At 44.2% G+C, this 18,146-nt stretch overlaps 2 protein-coding genes across 4 annotated transcripts in view; one reads left to right on the top strand and one right to left on the bottom strand.

Moving 5' to 3' along the window:
• The first annotated feature begins 13,063 nt into the window (after positions 1 to 13,063).
• On the top strand, positions 13,064 to 14,661 carry LOC311243362 (DNA damage-inducible transcript 4-like protein). The gene is made up of 2 exons (XM_084332567.1): positions 13,064 to 13,305; positions 13,746 to 14,661. Exons 1-2 carry the CDS (start codon positions 13,128 to 13,130, stop codon positions 14,195 to 14,197), a joined length of 630 nt encoding a protein of 209 aa, XP_084188693.1. The 5' UTR covers positions 13,064 to 13,127; the 3' UTR covers positions 14,198 to 14,661.
• Positions 14,662 to 17,208: 2,547 nt separating this feature from the next.
• brd8b (bromodomain containing 8b) overlaps positions 17,209 to 18,146 on the bottom strand; it is an 88,971-nt gene continuing 88,033 nt past the window's right edge. For all 3 annotated transcript variants that reach the window (XM_084331848.1, XM_084331850.1, XM_084331849.1), the window contains one exon: positions 17,209 to 17,654. In XM_084331848.1, the coding sequence (XP_084187974.1) occupies positions 17,595 to 17,654 (60 nt within the window). In that variant the 3' untranslated portion in view covers positions 17,209 to 17,594. The remainder of the gene's footprint in view (positions 17,655 to 18,146) is intronic.

The following is an 18,146-nucleotide window of genomic DNA, read 5'->3' as shown; positions in this document are numbered from 1 at the left end:
AAGGCTCCGCAAGTGTCCGTGTCCTGTGTTCACGGAGACACAAGATTGTATCCCACAGCGCAGATCACCCTGACAACCACCAAGGGGGTCTGCTCGATGACAGCCGGCGTCATACCTAACCTGCCGGTAGCGCTGCTGATTGGACAAGACTGCCCCCTGTACCGTCAGCTGTGCTCAGCCATCATCTCCCCACGCACCCCACCCTCCACGGGTAAACCGAGGAAGAGGAGAGGATTACGTCAGCCGAAGGTGTGTGCCCTGAATGTAACAGGGAGTGAGACTGAGACTGTTACGATTCCTGGAACGTTTCGTTGGCATGTCGATGGTAGAGAGGAGGAGAACCCAGAATGCAGACTTGAGGTAGTGACGGATGAAATAGAGAAAGCATGAGTCGAGGAATAAAGTAATAAGTTCTTTACTGAACGTGGAAAACAATACAAAACTGACTCACGGGGAATACGGAGAACATAAAAGGTTGACAGCACACAGGACGAGGGTAACATGAACAATGGTCCAGCACAGGAGGGCAGGGCAAACAACACTAATATACACAGACTAATTGACACATGAGGGTGATTGGGAAAGACTGAAACAACCTGGGGTAACATACTGAAACATGACAAGACTAAATAACACATAGATACAGACACAGGGGGAGAATACACTAGACTAGACAATGGGGCACAACACAGACAATAGATACACAGACAACAAACAAGTGAGCACAACAGATAACAAATTAATAAACATAGACAAACACAAATGCAGTGGTGTATTGTTCATGAGTGGTGCTGTAAGTCCGATGACCGGTCCAACAGGACCGGGGGGGTGACAGAGACTGCATCGGATGTGGGTGAAGACGCGCCGGAGCCCCAAGCGGGCCCCGAGACGGATAGCAGCGACGAGGACCCATTTGCGGAGTTCCCCCAGGCGGACGAGGTGGGGAGGGACCTGGCGGGTCAGTTTGGAATGGCCCAGCTGGAGGACCCAAACCTAACGCAGGCCCGTGCGAACGTCAAAACAGTGGATGGAAATCCAGTGGAGGGGGTGAGTAACCTGTCATATCCTCACTTTGCAATAAAAAGACAATTACTGTACCAAGTCGTAAAGAAAAATTATGAGGTTAAAGAATTATTGCTGGTGCCGAAATTCTTCATTTCCACTGTACTCCAGCTAGCGCATTTGCATATCCTCGGAGCGCACCTGGGCGTTGACAAAACCATGGAGCGCATAAAGGAGCGTTTCCATTGGCCGGGCATGAAGAGAGCAGTAGAGGACTACTGCAGGAGCTGCCCCGAGTGTCAACGCGCAGCACCAAAGGTACACTACAAAAATCCTCTGATCCCACTGCCCATCATTGAGACTCCGTTCTCAAGAATTGCCCTCGATGTGGTGGGCCCCCTAGTCAAATCATCCCGGGGCCACCAGTATATACTGGTAATCATCGATTATGCAACGTGTTACCCCAAAGCCATCCCGTTACGTACGGTGACAGCCAAAATCGTGGCACGGGAGCTATTTCATCTGTTTAGTCGGGTGGGAATTGCCGACTCCATTCTCATTGATCAGGGCTTGTGCTTTATGTCGCGGGTCATGAAGGAAATGTGCAAACTAATGAAAGTGGAACAGCTGCGAACCTCCATATACCATCCGCAGACGGATGGGCTGTGCGAACGTTTTAACAAAACACTGAAAAGCATGCTAAGGAAGGTGATGGAGAAGGATGGGAAGAATTGGGATCAGTTGTTGCCCTTTCTGATGTTCTCTGTGCGTGAGGTCCCACAGGCTTCCACTGGCTTCTCGCCGTTCGAGCTGCTCTACGCCCGTAAGCCGCGGGGTCTCCTGGACATCGCAAAGGAGATTTGGGAGGAACAGCCGTCGCCCCACCGGTCTCTCATAGAGCATGTGCAGGTGATGAGAGACAGGATGAAGGCACTCTGGCCGGTGGTAAGAGAACACATGCAACAGGCCCAAGACGCACAGAAGCGCATTTATGACCGGGGCGCACATGACTCTGGTACATCTTTATGTCAAACCGGGTACCGTCAGGTTCTACAAGAAAATGTTTACCTTTATCAAAGAATACCTTGGCGCCGCTTGCAGTAGCAGCTATTACAGAGAATAGTCCTTGTGGGAACGATGGTACATATAGAGTGTTCTTTAGCGTCACCGTAAGCCGGCGCCCCTTGCTGTCCGTGAGGCATACCTGTGCGTCTCCCCTCTCTTGTGCCAATCCGTAGATGCGTCTACCGTCCGCCAGCTCCATGCAGTGCCTCTCCGGGTGGAAAGTGTCGTCAAAGTTCTTGAACCGACCCCTGTCGTTGATGACATGGGACGACGCCTCGTCTCGACTCACCTCACGTCGATCGTCGCCGCCATCGATTCTCCGGGCGTCGTCTCGATTCATCTCACGTCGATAGTCGCCGCCGTCGTGTCCGCTGTCGTTATCCTGTCCACAGCCGTTATCTTGTCCATAGTCGCCATTTTGTCCGTGGCCTTCGTCTCGTCTGTAGCCGCCATTTTGTTCGTGGCCTCCGTCTCGTTCATGGCCATCGTCTCGTCTGTAGCCGCTATCTTGTCCATTGCGTGTATCGCGTGCTCTGGTTGTGTTTCTTCATGCACGTTTTGTCTGTGTGCCCCGTGGATTTGCAGAAGCTACACCAGACAGTCTTTGTGCATTCGCTTCTCCGATGGCCTTTATCTCCGCATCGCCAACACGCCAGTTCCGTCGTGGTCCTGGTTCTCTCCCTTAGCACCCTCTCCCCCTCCTGGGTGGGTGTCTTCTGAGGCCTCGAAGTTCCTTAACTTAGCTTTGAACTGTCCCAACGTCATGTCCGTTGAACTGTGTGTTACCAGGAGTGTGAACGGTTTGTACAGCTCCGGTAGTCCTCTCATTATCATCGCCATCATTAGCCAATCGCTTGGTGCTTCTCCGGCACTCCTCAATGGCGTCGTGATCTGCTCCGCTCTGTTGACGTATTCGGTCACCGTCTCGGTGGTCCCCTTCCTCAGGCCCGTTAGTGCTATGTAGAGGGCCACGACTCTGGATCTTCCTCGCCCGATGAAATGCTCTCTCACTACCGCCAGGCTTTCTCTGCCTCTGTCTTTAGTGTTGCGGAATATCAGCCGCAGGCTGGTGTCGTCGAGCATCGGCGCTAACTCACAGTACGCTCTTGCGTTCTGCTGGTCGTCCAGGGCTTGCTCTTCCGCCATCAGTTCTCCCGTGGGGGCCCCCAGGATCGTCTCCTTCAGCCCCGCCCGTGCATGCAGCACAGCATGCGCTCTTCCCAGAGCTCATAGTTCTCTGCTTTTCCATTGAATGTCAACCATTTGCCTCTTCTCTTGTTTTCCATCCTCTTTGTTAGTGGTATGCTTAGCTTTTGCTCTTGTTGGCCTAGCGTCTAGCCATGCGGTGCTCCCGGCACTATCTTAGCCTATACTTCAGCTAAGCTTTCTACAGTACCTCCACTATTTCGCGCCGGCGTTATCTGGGCCCATAACCTGTTAACAGAATTCGGCTATAGGGCGACAATAATGTGGTCAAGAGGCATGATTTCTATCTTGAGCCTGAACTGGCGTGGTTTCTTTTTATTCACATGGAAAGAGCAGGAGTAACATACATGGTTTTCTCTCACTGAGAGACATTGGGGGAGAGAACGAAATGGGAGTATACCTTTGCTTTTATACTCGCCACAAGGTGGAGTACCTGGGTGGCTCCGCCTAGAGCGCCCTCTAGTGGGAACAGATATATATGCAACTAGACAGTCACTGGTGGAGACAATTATATATGCAGGTAAACAGTTACTAGTGTAAACAGCCATATGTACAGTTAGACAGTTACTAACAATCCTACACAGAGCCTCTGATCTCAACAATCAGCGTTGGAATTATTCCGAACTACACTTCCTGGCAGATACTGTGGGGGTTCAAAGTTCAGCGTTCTGAATGAATTATTTCAATAACTGTTATTATTTGGGATAATAAGCCACAAAAGGTAACGTTTTTGACAAATATTGAAACACAGTTAGTTTCTCCTCCCTATTGTTAGCATGTAGCAACAATTAGATCTGAAATTAGTTTAGAAATGGTTGCACTGTGGTGAAAATAAAAAGGTACAGTAAATTACAGTAGATATCATTATCTGTTCTTATGCACGCCTGGTGATACTAAATCCAAATTGAACTTGGGCATTTGAAAGATAATATATGTATATATATCAGGCCATGTGAGCGGATCGGAGCGTGAGCGGCGCGGGGCGCGGAGCGGGCGGTTTTGACGTGAGCGAGGAGTGGGTTTTAAAATGGGTCGGCGCGACGTCCGGAGCGAGAGTTCTCCTCCGCTCCAATCCACTCCAGGTCGCTCACAGTGGTTTAACACTGTTGATGTAATATACATGCAGTACAATGCCAAAGCAACAGATGGCGATGTACAAACATGAAGGCCATTTTCAACCAATGAGAAGGGTGAACCTGTGATATCCGGTTCAGGCTTTGTCACTGTAGAGACGCCCACACTCACTCCTGTTAGAAAACGTATCGACGCCATTGTTGTTGACGTTAGCTTACATGCTAACGTTAATGGCAGCGACCATAGCATTGTGGCTCGGCTAGCCTATCATCGCTTAATATAGCTAGTGAATGGATAAACAACGTTATTTAACATTGCAGAATGGGTACATTTACAATGCGGCTCAATACAAACAATTGTTAAGGGGCCCAGGGGGTGTAGACTGTTGTAGTTTGAGCTAATTTACACCATGCTCCAAAAAAAATAAAAAATCTGCCGAGCAATCTGGCGCGGGGCTCGATTCAAGGTGAGCGGGGAGCGAGCGGAGAGCGACTTGGGGGCGGGGTCAACATGATCGATTAGCGGAGCGGACCAAGCTTTAAAGAGCGAAGAGCGGATTTCTCGGCCGCGCCGATCCGCTCACGTGGCCTGATATATATATATATATATAAATGTGGGAATTGGCTATAATAAGGTAATTTATAAGCATCATATTCTATATTCTATAATAATATTTCCAATTGCATTGGTCCGGATGGGAGAATTCAGTACTGTATCTATAGAACCTTCTGTTTAATCATCTTCCCTTTATTAATTTCTTTGTACACATGATCTCAAGAAGGTACTGAACAAGATCAGTGGCAGTTTTTTTTAAGTTTGGTCATTATTATCATGGTGTTATTCACTGTCAAAGATTCAAAGAAAAATCATAATTCATATTCTCCTTTGTTTCATCACAATTTAAGCAAGCCTAGTAGACACAATATTTCTGACACTGTGAATACATTCCCTGAGGTCCATAGATGTACCTAGATTCCAAGAATATGCAAATGGCCTTGTAGAAGTGGAGCAATATTCCATTTACCTAGGTATATATTTTAGGCAAAAATATTCCACGGGTGGAACAGGCCCCTAATTGCTCCCAATGGAGTGTGAATGGAGAGGACACTGGTGCTGTTTACCCTTTAACTCTCCCTCTTACAGGAGAAATATCAGTAGTTCAAGTATCTTACTGGGTGCATTTACCCTTTAACTCTCCCTTCTTACAGGAGAAATATCAGTACCCATATATACAATGTGCATCAATCAAATACAAAATACAATATCAAAATACAAAAGGTGAAATGGGGTCAAAAGCCCTTGGAAGTCCTTGTGCTCTCGTTCAATCAGTTCGTATCATAGAAAAGGATATGATGGTCCTCGGAAGTTCTTGTGACTCAAGTTCAATTAGTTCGTTAATTCCTGATACACTTCCTCACTGGGAATGAGGAAGGTAATTCACAATCCTACCAGGCTGTTGAGGCAACAGGGTGTTGAGGCAACAGGGGTAATCAGATCAGGCGCTGGGTATAGCCTTGATCTAGATCTGAGGTTCAGTGGGTTGGCTCGCCATCTTGTGTCGGTCCGGCACACTGCCTCGTCCCGCGTGGGCACACGTGATGAATGGTGGTCGGTCGGGACTCCTGGGAACTCTTTCCGGGGGTGGAACGGGGTGCTAGAAAAACCTGGCCTGCGTTATACAGGCATTCAGAAAATAAAAGCTATTTACCATATTTTCATTGCTTTATCATCTTTTCATTGCTTCTAGAATGAACAGTCAATCAGGCTACTTTTAGCTATGCTAAGCTAAAGTAGGCTACCTTATCACAGTACGTGGGAATGTCCATTTGTCTTATGCTAAGTTAGGCTAAAGTGCACTAGCTGACTAGCATATGCGAACATTCCTCACATTCCATATTAAACTCTCAAAAGCAGTCAAAATGTATATAGACCATGTTCTTATCACACAGCATATCAATACAACTACAAGTACTTCTGAAATGGTTTCCCTCCAGTTTTCATTCAACCAAATTGAGCTTGGAGCTTCGCTAGCATGACTCAGGATGAAGCTACATTATTAGCTGATTAGCATTGAGCTAGCGATTTTGTACATTCGACAATGAAACAGCACAATATTGATGAAACTCACCAAAACCGCTTCCGGAAGTGGTATGCTCTTTAACTGCAACAACCTCTTCGGTTTTGTAACTGGGGGAATCTTTTATGACTGTTTGATAACTATTTCGTGGCGCTAGTTCATCTCAGCTCAATCAGCATTCAGCTGCGTCAGCTTCTGTCAATCTATAATCTCATCTGCCGTATGGCAAGGCTCACCTGCTGTAAGGCAAGGCGTGGACTGTTGTGACACCTATCTCACGTCATGAGGTAACTTAAAGGGGCAGTGAGGCAATTCAAAGGATTTGGTCAAAACGTTGCTAATCTCGTATGAATATACATATAACCCAATAACATTAACTATTTATGTTCTTACACAATAGCATTAACTACTTATGTTCTTATTCAATGGCATTGACTATTTATGTTCCTATAACTAAATAGTTATGAATCTGAAACCTGGGTTACACATACATACACACATATACACCAATAACAAAATAAAAACACAGTTAAGAATCATACACATAAGCAAATAAACAAACAAACAAACATATGCACAGCATATGTACAAAATAAATAAACAGTTCATCTCTAGTCTTTACAGTTTTCTTCGATTGCATAAACACTCAAATCAAAAGTATTACACAATTATCAAAACCTTACACTCAAGGAGCAAAACATAGGCCCAGATTTGCACCCCTATAAGCACAAAGTCAGCCTCACACTTTTTGCCCTAGAATACTTACAGTACTCTAATCACTGAGAAGTAGAATTGCTAAATGTGTTTTAGGTTAAGCACAGCCGTGTGTAACTGGTTCAAACAGAATTAAGTCATATGAAACGTGTGTTTCATATGGTAACAAAAGGTAGTTTTTATAAATGAGTGTATAGTTTGTGTTTCATTTAGCAAAGGATCTGAGGTGTTCTGATAATTGTGTGTGTGGTTGTGCTAATTGTGTTGTGTTTTGAAACACCAGGCCCTGTTTTCAAAATCGTGTTTAAGCAATCGGAAAAAAAACTGTATTGTGTTTCATTATATACATATGTTTCAGTCTTCTCATAAAAAAAATATTAGATTTGTGGGTATTTTCCTGCCTTTGGTCCGCTTTGCATTCACATCTCAAATGAACCGCAGCAGGGTTCACTTGCAAGAGTGAATGAGCTTTCACACCACCCCAAACCAACCGGACTATCAGAGGAAATGAACCAGGGTTCGATTAAAGCTTATTATAGTTTATCATCATGAGCATGTCTTTGTCAGTGGACATGGGTATGGATGGCTCCAGGTGCTGCTGCGTTAAAGTCAGTGTTGGGAAAGTTCACTTTCTACATGAACTAGTTCAGTTCACAATTTTTTAAATGAACTAGTTCAGTTCATAGTTCATAATTAAAAATGTTGAACTAAAGTTCATGGTTTCAAAAATTAACTAATTTTGTTATTTTTAGTTCTTTTTTGAAAAAAAAATGTATATAGATTTTTCATGTACAGTTACTTACATTACAAAAACACACATTGGGACAAGGGGGGGGGGGGGTCCTCCAGTTCATCTCTATGCCATCATCCAAGCAAGCAAAAACAAAACAAAAAGAAAAACAAGCAAAAAGGAAAGCAAACCAAGACAGGCACTGTACAGTATTGCACTTGCCTCGAGCCCATTCACATTTTTTTTTCTATCCTAGGTCTGTCTATACAATGGGGCACTGGGCCTTTAGAAGGATCCGAGAAATTTCAGCAGGAAAATAGTCTAATAGTGGGGCCCACACCTCCTGAAAGGAAGCGTCGTTGCCTCTATGCATTGCATCTTTCATGGGGTAGCACACCGAAGATCTCTCTATACCACATTTGTAAAAATGGAGGCTTATCCTTAATCCAGTTTATCAGAATGCATTTCCGGGCTGAAAGTAGAAGTTTATCAAAGTTTGAATTGTAAAGGGTGTCACCCCTCCTACCCAACCCCAATTTCTACGTCAAATGTATATACTCTCTTTTCTGGACTCTTTTTGTATCACAAACAGTAATGTATTTGCAAATCTGGTATGTCATAAATGTATAGATGTAGCAGTACTGTCTATCTGTATGTCATGTATGTCATGTTATGATGAATTGAAAATGGGGGACCCTGATTTCTCTGGTCTGCATCCCCTTAACAATTGTATGTTTGATTGATTGATTGATTGATTGAAAAGTTTATTAACAGATTGCAGAATGGGTACAGTACAGTACAGCTCATATACAATTGTTAAGGGGATGCAGACCAGAGAAATACTTTCATCTTGTTTACATCAGGGTCCCCCATTTTCAATTCATCATATATGACTGAGCTGTACTGTAGGCCTACTGTACCCATTCTGCAATCTGTTAATAAAGTGTTCAATCAATCAATCAATCAATCACTTGGCCCCAGAACCTGGATAAACACTTAGATTCCCAAAAGTAGTGATAGACTGTAGGTACCCAGGTCTGTTTGACATTTCGAACATAAAGGAGATATTGAACGGCCCATTTTGTTAGTTCTTTTTTCAATACGTTGCTGCGAGCTATTATTTGTAAAAATTATTGAACCACAGACAGCAATCGGAATACTGGCATTTCCATAACGCTTTGCTGCCGCCCATTCAGTCCACACTAGTAGCTGCAGCTTTCATCTCTACAGTATATTTTCAAAAACATGAGGAAAAACGTTGCTTGAATTGTCTTTATTATGAAAACTAAAACAGGACCTTTGCATATTCTCAATGTTGCTGTCGACGACTCGACGTCGATGTGCGGACTTGCTTCTTCAAACCGGGTGGACAAAGTTTACAGACAAACGTTAGATTGTTTCCGTCTGAGTCAGTACTGACTTTAACGTTAAACTATTTTAAATGCTCAAACGCCGACGTCTAGAGGTAGAGTCTGACTGAGCGAGTGCTGCTGCAGCGCTCGGCTTCGTCCATGATACTGCTCGCAGATTCCGCGGTTCCACTGCTTGTTGTGAGGAGTCTGATGACGTAGCCAGGGGTGACAGGCGCGTTGTCAGATCGGGTGGTTTTTCCGCATACATTTGAAGCCTGTTTACAGTGTGTTTTAACTGGGTTTTCGGCTGAAATGCATATGAAATCTGGCACATCTTTGAACGCCGTTATAATAGAGTGCTGAGAATGAACGCACGTTTGAACGCCGCTATACAGCGCTGAGAATGAACGCGTTCTCAATTGCGTTAATTTAGCGGATATACAGTACGTTCAGTTCACGTTCGCCCAAAATACGAACGCGTTCATGAACGATCGTTCATTGAACGCGTTCGGGTACATCACTGGTTAAAGTGCACATCTTCAATACCTATCTGTACTATTTAAAAGCACAGTGCAGGACACTCAAAGGTTATCGCACCTCAGAGATGGCAGTGGACATGTATGACAGGACAAAGGCCATATGTAATGGCCTTGGGATTGAGGAACATACTACTAAAAATGGATGTTTAAAAGTACTAAAAACAAGAAAAAATACCAAACACTAACAAACATTCAGCACAGACAATGGGGATGCTGCCATCTAAAAAAAAGAAAAAAAAATTAAATAAAAATGTAAACATTTTTTTTTTAAAGATCCGGGGCTAGGAGAAAAACATCCGGGGCTAAAGCCCCGGAAGCCCAGGGCTAACAACGCCACTGCTTTGGAGCCCATCTACCCCTGCTTGTAAAATATCTAAAATACATGAATTGACTAAATAAAGTCTAGGCCTCCAGATTGACTAGAGACCAGTCTACAAAAACAACAAAAACAAATCACCAGAATAATAGCCTATTTGAAATTATGGCAGTCATACGTGACTTCTCTCAGGTCTAGTTTAACTCCAGTGTATTCCACACTGACTGCAATGCCCGGACATGTTGCGTGAGCCAGAACATGACTCAACCACACACCTTCGTTGCACAAAGGGATATTTTGGGTAAATTAGGTTGTACGCCGACCATCAAGTGTGCTGCTTTGGAGCCCATCAGCCCTCAGCACTTCTGGTGTCTGGAGACGACACGGCAGAAATTCAAGTCGGTCTCAGTAGGGAGCTGGAAAGCCTTCACAAATGGTTAGTTGACAACAGATTATTGATTCACCTTGGAAAAACGGAGTCAATTCTATTCAGCTCAAAACATAAATTAAAGGAATGTTCCCGACTTGAGATCAGCTCTAATGGCTTCAGTGTCGAGTCTAGAGACTGTGTTAAATACCTAGGTGCAGACCTCGACCAAACACTCTCAGGGAAAACAATGGCCCTGAAGGTGATAAAAAAAGTTTATACAAGGGTGACATTTTTGCACAGAAAAAAAGAGGTTCTTATCACTGGAAACTATGAAATTGATTGCCAACTGCATGATCCTCAGCCAATATGATTATGCATGTACGTACTGGTATAGTGGTGTTACAGTGGAAAGTAAACACAGGCTACAAACCAGCCAAAATAAGACCATACGATTTGTCCTAAATCTGTCACCTCGAACCCATATTGAGCCATGTCACTTCAATGAGGTGGGATGGCTCCCTGTGGAGCAGAGGGTCTCCTTTCTGAAACTGGGACATATGTATAAAATGTTAAATGGATCTGCCCCCAGATATTTATGCTCTTGCATTGTCCTGTGTGGCCAGGTCCACGTACGTCAGTTGCGGTCTGGACAGCTCTCAGTTTATGAGCCTAGAAAGGGTTCCTATTCACAGAATGGCTTTCTGTCTACAGCCTGCCGGCTGTGGAACTCTCTGCCCAGGGCCATCCAAAACTCCCCCACTATTGCTGTCTTCAAGAGGGGTGTGAAGCGACATCTGCAACAATAGGTTGCAGAGGGTGCTTGGCTACCACTCTTGAAGAACAGGAACATGACATGCTGTAATGAGGCTTTCAGAAAATTGTGTTGTCAATTTTATCTAGTATCTATCTTATCTTCTTAACCCTTTCTTTGTGATTTATTGTATTCTTCTTGGGACCATGTTGGAAACAAGTCGACAGACTTTCACATGTTATCCTTGTACCCCTTGTTTTTATACTATTGTATAAATTGTATGTACTAAATAAAAATCAAATCAAATCCAATCTACCCCTGCTTGTAAAATATCTAAAATACATGAATTGACTAAATAAAGTCTAGGCCTCCAGATTGACTAGAGACCAGTCTACAAAAAATAACAAAAACAAATCACCAGAATAATAGCCTATTTGAAATTATGGCAGTCATACGTGACTTCTCTCAGGTCTAGTTTAACTCCAGTGTATTCCACACTGACTGCAATGCCCGGACATGTTGCGTGAGCCAGAACATGACTCAACCACACACCGTCGTTGCACAAAGGGATATTTTGGGTAAATTAGGTTGTACGCCGACCATCAAGTGTTACTTGTTTAGTTCAGGAATAGGGGGCAGGTAATTATAAGATGTATTCTTCTTCCTGCTGCTCCTTTTGCCCATGGTAGAACTGGATTTATGTTTTTGTATGAAAACTGTATGATTTATATTACTTCCATGTGGCAAATAAAACTCTGAATCTGAATCTGAAAGGGATAGAGCAGATCGGTACTCTGTATCAGACAATACTGAGAATGTAGGACTCTGTATCGGCAGATGTATCGGTGCATCCCTACACAGGATAAATCATTTTGGAACTTTACTTTGATAGTCCATAGACTCTTAACATGTCAACTGTCATCAGTCTGTTACAGCGGGTCAGCACTAGCCAAGCTGCAAAGCCATAACTCATCATAATTTTAAACTAAAAAGTTGTTAATAACCCATCACTTAATAAGGTATTCACTTACCTTAACCCTTGCCACTTACAAATTAGAAAAAAAACTGCTGAAAGTCTGTTGAAACTATACCCTATTGACAGTTTACTGATGATTAGTTGAACGTATTTTGATACACTATGACAGACACATTATTGACAATATAGTCTACAATGGACAGTTTGAAATTTTTTCCGATGGGGTAAAAGAAAGTGTCGTTTTGGCACCACGGTGTAGTACTCGTACTGTGTACTGTACTGGTAATTTAATTGTGGTGAAATCACAGCAAAGACACATCATCGTTCATAGAAAACAATTATTCAAATATTCATACATTTAACAAGAAAATAGGCCAACTCCATTTTGTTAAGTTGTTCCCCGGCCTACCATGCTCTCCACGGCTTCCTGTACTGGTCTAGGTGGAGTTATAACAGGCTGGGTTGGTCTCTAGGGTCTAGGCCATGGCACACTAGGCCCTAGCTGACTGCTGCTTTGGAGCCCATAACCCTGCTTGTAAAATATCTAAAATACATGAATTGACTAAATAAAGTCTAGGCCTCCAGATTGACTAGAGACCAGTCTACAAAAACAACAAAAACAAATCACCAGAATAATAGCCTATTTGAAATTATGGCAGTCATACGTGACTTCTCTCAGGTCTAGTTTAACTCCAGTGTATTCCACACTGACTGCAATGCCCGGACATGTTGCGTGAGCCAGAACATGACTCAACCACACACCGTCGTTGCACAAAGGGAACTGGTAAACTGGGAGGCCCGTGCGACACGTGACCCACCGCTCAGCTGACGCAACCAGCGGCCGCTATAAAAGCGCAGTGCGAGCGACGGGCTGTTAACTCAACCAGATGATATACATGGATAAAATACAGACACAACCAGGGGAACAGCGCGAGGCACACAAGACAGAATCTAAATGGTCTATACCGCGGCTCTCGTCTTCGGACACGGAATGCCCGTCTTGTCGGAGGAGGAAAGCGTCGTCGACATGATTAGAACATTCTTATTTCAGCTCACATCCAGCAACAAAACAAGCGGCGGCGGCCGCCGGGGAAGCGCCGACAGCTGCGACGAGATGGAGAAGAGTTCTCAAAGTAAGTTGTACGCAGAAAACTATTTTAAATTACACACTTTATATTCCGAACGAGATTCTATTTGGAAAGACCACCACAAATAATATACTTCACTTTGTCATCTCATCTCGAGGCTACAACGCTGCTCATGCAACTGACGCACGGCTTGCATCAGCTGATGAGTCTATGTCTATGATGACTTGTTTATTCAGCTACTTTATGTGATAGTTTCAAAACCTAGGACACTCAACGGTTTGCATATTGCGTATCTCCACCATATGACGTGTCAAATTACAGGCATAGGGACAAATGAATGGCTTATTCCACGCCTTTTGTCTAGCATAATAAATACTACTAACCAAATGATAATGCAGATTACCAGCTAGCTTTTTTGCTTTAATGCTGACTGTCTGTCGACTGTCTACCACACATCTAACCGCATCCACGTCTCCCGTCTACAGGTGACGACATGGGCACCTGGGAGCTCGATGAAGAAAGGCTCCTGAAGCGGGATATAACCCGACAGATCGAGCAGTGTCTCTCCGATGCCAAGGGCTCCACTCTCCGCTGCCAGGTGCTGCTCCTGCCCCGACACATGACCGCCAAAGTCGCCCGGGATGTTGTGCGCTCTTCGGCCGGCGAGCCGTGCGGTCTCCGGGGCGCGTCCATCACAGTCTACCTGGAGACCAAAGACGCGCTGAAGTCGCTGGGAAGCATCTCTCCCGACCCGAGCGTCACTCCCACCTTCGAGCTCTCCGTGGTCCTCAAGGCGGCTGACGACGGCTGGCCGCCGCTTAAGCACATATTGGGCACCGACAAGGTGCTGACGCTACGACCCGAATACCGACTGGTGAAGAGGAAACTGTACTCCTCCGCAAGCCCCGTCATACATGACTTTTACTTGGAGCATTAGGACGTTGAGGTGGTGTTATTTTCTACATTCTACACAGAGGCAGATCTCATCTGTTGCACTATTTTCTTTGGTAAAACACACTAAAGGAGTTACTGTAGGCAATACTTAAAATATCAGCCTATATGCACAATAATTAACTTGACACGCACTGACAAACGACAACTTTATATTTTAGTTTATATGAGGGAATAGTGGATAGGAGGGAATGGTTGTGGGAACATGATTCTGGAAAAAAGAGCACAACTACCTTTATGATTATTATAGCAAGAGGGTCAAAGTCAACACTAACCTGATCATTAGGCAACATTGTAACTACTTTATAGCTAAGTGTTTTGCACAGAAATTAAATGTTGAATGTATGTGATGTAAACCATGGACGTATGGATGGATAGAGAGAGCTGGTCTCTTTCCTGTGTCTGATGTGTGACTTAAGTCTTGTTACCATTAATGTGAAATAAACAATTTTGCACAAAACGTTTTTTTGTCACAATTGGGCTTAAATACTATACATGGCTAGAACGGAATTTGAATTTGAGATTCTGGCTCCTCCAATAGCAAGTGCAACATGTAATAAAAAGCAAAGCAATGCGACTGCACCTAGAAGCAGGGCCGGATTAACGACCGGGCCGTCCGGGCCGCGGCCCATGGGCCTCTAGTGATGAGGGGCCTCCAAATTTTTTTTTGAGGCCCCTGGTCACTGAGGCCCCAAATTATGTATTTTTTTTGAGGCCCCTCGTCACTAGAGGCCCCAAATATTTGTTTATTTTTTTTACATTTACATTTTTTTGGAGGCCCCTCGTCACTAGAGGCCCCACATTTAATTTTTTTTCCTTATTGGAGATCGATGTCATACTGTGACACTAAAATGAAAACATATTTAATCAACAAATATTTAGTCAAAAATATTTCATCAACTAAAATATACAGTACGTCACACCCTGCCGTCTGCAAGTGGCTAATCTTGAGTATTTTTTCTCCTCTTCATAAGAGTTTGAGGTTTTCCGTTTGAGGTAAAAACAGCAATAAAAAAAAATCTCCACATCCCAGCCCTGACGCCTGAATACTTTTACCAACGGATTTCCAGTTCCGCGTTCGCGTTCTGCGCTCTGATTGGCCACTGACGTTTCTGGTAGCGCCAATCGTGTGACGCCTCTTTCTTTCACCGGTTAAGCTTAGGCACTCTTTTGAAGTTGGTTAAGGTTAGAGTTTGTCTTAGAGCAGGGCGATAGAACACCAGCCCTGATTCCATACTCTAACCTTAACCAACTTCGAAAGAGTTGCCTAAGAAACGTCAGTGGCCAATCAGATCGCACCAGAAACGCCAGTGGTCAATCAGATCGCAGAAAATATATATATATAATCAGATCCTCATCCAGCGTTTACTTTCACAGCATCTATAGTGACTACTAGTATCATCTCATCTCTTCTCTATCTATTTTTATGAAATTTTTTGTATTGCAAATAAAAATGATTGATTGTTTGATAATGAGGGGTGAGAGATGTTGAGTCTACGTGACACTGACATCCAGGTCCAGGGGTCACTGTCAGGTCAGGTCAGGTGACCACTGACCGCGAGAATTGCACTTGCAAGTTGATCAAGTAGGCTAAGACTCGAGTAGTACTGTATGATCATATGAGACTCAAAAAACATGGATAAAAAAGTTAAACGGTGGGAAAGCGGAGCTGCTAAGTTAAAATCTAAACAGGAAAGGGACAGAAAGAGCGCGTTACTTCGGCAAAGCATACCGACTATCTCTACTTTTTTCACCCCGTCAGGTAAGGAGGAGGATAGCCCCCTGGCTAGCACTAGTAGTAGCAGCAACGTTAAAGAGGCTGAGCCAGGCGCCACGGGCAGAGAGGACGAGAATGCTAACGTTATTATTATTGATGCTAGCGACAGAGAAGAGGCAGCGGCAGCCTCTAGTTCAGCCGGCCCACCACCACCAGTGGCTGCCACCTGTTCGTATACGCCCGCCGTATCTCCACAGCCCAGCCCCAACACCAACACGAATGACTCTGACTCTGAGGCAGACCGCAATGATGACAGCCCGCCGCCGGCGGTTCTTGAACATGAAAACCAGGAGGATTGGTTGGACAATGTTACGGATCCAGCTTTTTTTTTAATTTTTTTTAAGTGACATATAAAAACGCCACTGTGTGTGGGTGTGGGGGCCTCCACACGAATCTGGCCTGGGGGCCTCTGAATTCTTAATCTGGCCTTGCCTAGAAGCATGTTAATATCTCTAATATAGAAACATTATCTCTTGGCACCATGTTTGTGTGTTGCTTTTTAAAGTAATGGATGAGATTGGTCCCAACACAGGAGTTTACTTAAACACTAATGTGCCAACTGAAAACTGGGCAGGTACAAGAAAAGATGAGCTTAAGATAAAATGTCATCTTACATTTTATTAAACAAATGTACAACACAATGCGACACATGGATCAGCTAACAAAGCACGACTGTACACAAGTCGGTCACTCAAGTACAAAACTTTGTATATCCACCTACACACATGACCAACAGATTCTGGCTCCATCTTATACGACAATTCAAGTGTGTTTACATGCACGCGGTATTCCATTGAGTGGAATATTCATATCCTGGCTGAGGTCAGGAGGATATGGTGTGTTTATATCCGCCTTCATGTCCTGACCGTATAAATAAATAAGTGAACATTCAGATTTATGACCATGGAACCGTAAATTTCGCTAAGCCTAACATTAAATTGCGTAAGGTCTCAGATACTTGTCTCAGTATCTGGGCTAATATCAGTGTCTCAAAGATAACATTTTGAGCTTATCCCGGCCTATTACAAATGGGATATGGCGTTAATATGCCGCAACTCAAAAACACAATACTTGAGTATATTGAGCACTATTGGAATATTAACGTGCACGTAAACGCACTCTTCAGGCCTACAAATCGTGTCTCTTGGAACTGTAGCACGGGAGAACACGGTTAATGCTACATCTGATCAAAAGCATCCCCTCCTCCCCCACCCTCCCGATCTTTCTCCACATTCGAAAAGTTTGCTGGTGAAAATGCTCTCTCTTTGCCATCCCCATCGGACTCGCAGTTTTACCTCTGTGTCAAAAATAATTGACACACTGAACGACTTTCGCAGGTGAAATGACACTTTAGGTTGGGTGGGTACAGCTTTAAAGTGGGACCCGTTTGACGGCGCACAATGAGCCAGAGGTGAATAGCTGGTGTGCGCACACAGACGAATCTAGTCAGGCAGAAAGTGAGCTTCCTCAGAATACAACCAGACTTAATGCTAAGGAACGTTAATCTGCTCTATACTCTGATTCCAGTCCCACTCTTCGCCCTCCCGTTCTCTCTCTCTCAGGCGCTTTCCTTTTGAACTCGCTCCATCCAAAGCCATAGCTCCATCTATTTCTTCATCTTGAGGTCAGCTTCCATAGCACTTCGGCGCCCCCTGGTGCCCCCATCCTGTATCAGCAAGAGAGAGCGAAAGAGAGGTGTGTGAGAGAAATAGAGAGATAGAGGAGAGATACAGACATGAGAGGGAGGCAGAATGAGATAAATAGAGGAGAGAGAGAGAAGGGGTTGCTAGGTCAGTGCTGAAAAGGTCAAAGTGCTTCTCGACACATACACAGCACAGTCCACCTCGGAAGGTTGGCTCCCAAATGAAGGAAATTAAAAGTAAAAAAAAATAAAGCATGTTCATGAAAGGAAAGATAAAAGAAATAACAAAAGAAAGAACAGAAATTTAGGCCACCGACATGCAGAGAAACAACGACCTTTCCACGGACAAACCGCACAAAAACACCAACAACACACACAAAAAACAAACACACAAAACCAGTATGGGTCAACTGACTTGAAGGCCGGCTGAAAGCTTGGGTGATGAGGGTTAGGGAGTCTTGCTTTTTTCCTCTTGTGTGTGATGAGGATGCTGTGTTGAATATACACAACTTATGG

Source organism: Notolepis coatsorum (assembly GCF_963971535.1).
Source record: "Notolepis coatsorum genome assembly, chromosome: 16".
NCBI lineage: Eukaryota > Metazoa > Chordata > Actinopteri > Aulopiformes > Paralepididae > Notolepis > Notolepis coatsorum.
Note: the sequence above shows the minus strand (reverse complement) of the source record. Positions and strands in the feature narration are given on the sequence as shown.

Excerpts from the sequence above, each read along its gene's own strand:
- LOC311243362 (XM_084332567.1), top strand. The coding sequence starts at position 13,128 with ATGGTCTATACCGCGGCTCTCGTCTTCGGACACGGAATGCCCGTCTTG. Across the intron at positions 13,306-13,745 it reads GATGGAGAAGAGTTCTCAAA|GTGACGACATGGGCACCTGG; the intron begins GTAAGTTGTACG and ends TCCCGTCTACAG.